The 4,371-nt window shown below is 34.1% G+C and overlaps 1 protein-coding gene across 1 annotated transcript; it reads right to left on the reverse strand.

Moving 5' to 3' along the window:
- Positions 1–1,566: 1,566 nt before the first annotated feature.
- On the reverse strand, positions 1,567–4,371 carry LOC102802666 (uncharacterized). The gene is made up of 3 exons (XM_006818628.3): positions 3,800–4,371; positions 3,043–3,094; positions 1,567–2,580 (listed from the first exon to the last, which is right to left on the reverse strand). Exons 1-3 carry the CDS (start codon positions 4,028–4,030, stop codon positions 2,471–2,473), a joined length of 393 nt encoding a protein of 130 aa, XP_006818691.2. The 5' UTR covers positions 4,031–4,371; the 3' UTR covers positions 1,567–2,470.

The following is a 4,371-nucleotide window of genomic DNA, read 5'->3' on the forward strand; positions in this document are numbered from 1 at the left end:
TGTCAGTGAGCGGCTGACAAACTGTGATGAACTCTGTGTTTCTGGAATCAATCACGTATATAGTACAACCAAACTTGTCACGGTCCTAGGGAGGATTTCAAACCACATAGCTATATGTTTCGCATTATTTCAACAACAATAAATAGAGATAATATATTTTATTTTCATTATGAATTTTGGTTATTAAATAGTATCCAATAGTTACACAATTATTTTTTTAAACAACAATAATGAATAATAAAAATATAGTAAATATGTTAAAACTTTTAGGTGCCAAATCTGTGAAAATGTCTGCTTGAAAGGAACAGCTTACTAAATAAACATAATCAGAAGTTCTTGAATATCCCTAACCCTATAAGGTAGAATGCTATACATAGCATATTGTAATTTTCTTTATTTTTACATATTTGATATATCATGTTACGAGAATGAAGAAAATAAAAATAAAATACGGCGTTACTGTACTTAGTTCATAGAAAATCGACCAATAAAATACAGTGAAAATAGCACGTTTTGTCTGTTTTACCCTTGTAAAAATACTTTAAAACATGTCATTTTCGCGAATTTAGCTAGAGAACTGATACGCTAATTCAAGATGTCACTAATGACTTTATTATAAATTTAAAATGGCCAAGGCTTGGGGATTTGTATACAGTAATCCGGAACATAAAAATCTGGGGCGCTTCATAATTACACTTGACAGTTTTTCTTTGTTTTTATGGAGGTTATAACTGCGCATTTGTTTTGGCACACGACAGACAAGTATTGTGAAAACAGGAAATCAACAATGACAAGAGAGATTAACTAAATCAACATTTCGCTATTACGTCATTTTACTACAATTCGCTAAAACTGCATATCGCCTTTCCAACATGTTTTACAGTATAATGTCTTACAGGATACTTGTGATGTTTAGAATTATTAATGCATTGATAATATTTGAGTGAGTTTTGTACCGAGGAAATGTGTTTTCATTGTGGTTTATGCAAACCGGTGCTAAAATTGCAGTGAACCAAAAAAGTTCACATACACTTTGCTAATACTAAAACGAATAATTGTAGACAAATTTTGACACGAAACCATCCTGACACAAGAGAAAAACTCACAAGTAGTATTCCACTTTAAAACAGCACAAGGCAATGACACTTTCAGTTTTATGATGTTAATGGTGATAACATTGTGCAAAAAATAACTGTGTTTACTGACACCAAAATAGAAAGTTTGTTGTACTCATTCACGTCAATGAGAATTCATATGAATATATAATATACCATAGAATGTTTGTTGTACTCATTCACGTCAATGAGAATTCATATGAATATATAATATACCAGTATCAAGCCTAGATACATTGTTATATGAGACAAATCATTTACAATAATATGAACAATAAATATCTGCCAAGTGACCACTGTGAGAACCCGGATGTTACTTTACACCAATCACAATGATTTCTATGATGACCCTGTGGTGCTTCTCTGCATGTATGCAGCAGTTCATTCATTCATTCATTCATTCATTCATTCACCCAAGACTGAACAAAACGTAAAATTACCACGAAACAGATTAAACTTAGTAACCCTGATCAAGACGACCACTGATGTATTATTTAATCAATAATCGTGAATCTATCAGTAATAAAACCATGCTGTGTCCTATTAAAGAAATATGAACGACAATATACATTTTTAATATTGTTGTTAGATTCTATATACTGTAGACCAAATCTAACCATGGTTTATTATAAACTAAACATTATGCGTTTGCAGAACACACACAGGATTCTTTAGATGACAAAACAAAACTACTAGTATCGAACCAATACTCAATTGTGTGCTACAAGAACTGCGTTTTCAGTGAATGATAACTTATAGTCCAATGTTTTTATCAATATACAGTGTCAAACAACAATACTAAAAATTACATGTTCAGATTGCATCTTTAATATAAATAAATATAATATAAAATTAAATGAGTAAAAATAAGGCCAAAAAAAAAAAACTTATGTTGCCCTCAAGTCGGAAAATTGAAAAATTGGGTCGGTCGGTCGGATTTTTTTTTTGAACTCGTGAATACTAAGGGGAAAAACGCGACCCGATATTTCATATTTTCGGTCGGTCGCTGAGGGCAACAAAACAATTTTTGGTCTAATACAAAAGGGTAAAAAAGTTTAACATATATCTGCATTGTATTATATTGTTTTGATTACTGAATAACGGTGCAATGTTGGTAATGTTAACAGAATGTATAGCACACTTCTTCAAATTGAATGGTCCACTGTCTTTCAACTCATTCACCAGTCCGGAACTGATTATTCAGAAGACGGTATGTTTCTCAATCCAGAAGTTTAACAATATGTGACAAGTTTCTTGAGTTCAAACTACATGTTTAAATCAAATTTGGTAATTTAATTTTAACAAATAAATAAAATAAAATAAATAACTTAAATATCCAAGGAGTTCATTTAGCATCAAATCTTCGGACATAGAGTTAAATGGACACCTTCGCTGTTTTCCCAGACACCGAGTATACATGGCGAGTCACTTGATTGCAATTTATCAAGAAGACGCTGAAGATGACCTACAACGGAATGCAGACATAATTAGTATGTCAGGCATTGGACTCCCAAAATAGTCTCACTCGAACATGTTGTAAGGTGTTGTATAGCTTAGAGGATGCCCCCTGTGTATGATATGGCATCGGGGCATGTCTATCTCTGTGTAATAATAATAATAATAATCTTTATTGATAAACGTATCCTTAATTGAGATATTGTTCGTAATACAATAAAGTTAAATGTTGAAAGTTAAATTGGATTAAAAAAAAATAAAAAAATAAAAATTAAAGAAAAAATAAAAAAATAAATAAACATGAGTCAGCTGGTAATTTAGTCATGTGCGAGTGGCGTGTGGTGCGGGGTGGTATCACATCACCGTCTATAATTCACAATGTCTGCTCGACCCTGCATGCTTCATGTATACCGTGAGTCCTTCACTTCACTTCACCTGAGGTACTACTTACTACCCACGCAAATATACGTACCTCCCATGTCACCGGTACTACCCCGTGTCTGGCTCTTACGCATTTCCGTTTGCTGAAATGTAAACAAAGCTATCACTGAGCTATGAATTATTTCGCAATCATTGAGGGGATATACCCATTGTGCTGTGACGCACAACGATCACAGTTATGCCTTCTCTTTTAACGAGAAGCAGAAATTATATAAAAACAAATCGAATTTCCTTAACAGCAATGTATATTACATATATCACATACTAGACCCACTTTGAACGGTTTAAAACAATGATTAAAGAGGGAGAGTCTTCACCTGCGTAGGTGACGACCTCCCCCGCTTTAAGATATAGGAGTTAGCACATCTACACAATCGTGATCAGTATGTATGTCTGTTCCGAATAGTGTGGTTGAGGAAATAGTTTAAATAGGCCGTCCTGAAATGGTATTGGGACAGAATGTCAGGCGTCCTTGAGATAAAAGACTTCAACGAATGGTGATATAAGATTGGTACAAATCTGTGTTGACAATCTGGGATGGTATAACTTCTGGTTACTATTTATAGAAATAGCATATCTTGTCACGGTGTATGGAATGATTCAAAGCACGAACCAATGTGGTGATTTAGAGTGGCTAGTGAGAGGTATTTCATTTGCAGTATTCCAGTCTTGGCAACTTGTATTCAAAACAAATCACCCTTCTGTTTAGGGTACGAAACCCATCATGCGGATACAAATAATCTAACCAAAACCCTCGATCGTCTCATGAGAAACTAATTAATACTTACCACTGCCCGTTGCAATCTCATATTTCCATTTTCCAGATCTCCTTCACTGATATAACCATTCTTCTTGATATGCTGGAAATCGTTTTGTTTGTAGTTTGCTAAGTTGTCCATTTCTGTTTTCTCCAGACCGTTGAGCGATGGTACCGGTACAGTTTTCATGTAGTTGGTCATGTAACACGTCGCACACGATACTCCGATTACCATCAGTACTATACGCAGCAATTGTGTCATTTTAAAGATTAATTCGGAATTAGTTGGCTTCTTTTGACAGAGTATGGTACTGCAGATATCGATGCGGACGAAACAACTAAAAATATTGCCACAACAAGCCGGTGCTACAACTATCTAGTTTATACCGGTAACTCACGTGATGTTTGTAAACAACGTCTCTAGTCATGCCCGATGTGACCCCCTTTTTTTATAACCCCATAGTTCACATGAATACCAATATGATGGGTTGTGTGTACGAAATATTCTCGAACAGAAAAATGCATTTTGTTTATTTTCAACGTTTGATTCAGTCAGGTGGATTATTCTATTATAGTAAATAGTAATTACTGAAGTTATATTCT

Source organism: Saccoglossus kowalevskii, chromosome 12 (assembly GCF_978046115.1).
Source record: "Saccoglossus kowalevskii chromosome 12, keSacKowa6.1, whole genome shotgun sequence".
NCBI classification, from domain to species: domain Eukaryota; kingdom Metazoa; phylum Hemichordata; class Enteropneusta; family Harrimaniidae; genus Saccoglossus; species Saccoglossus kowalevskii.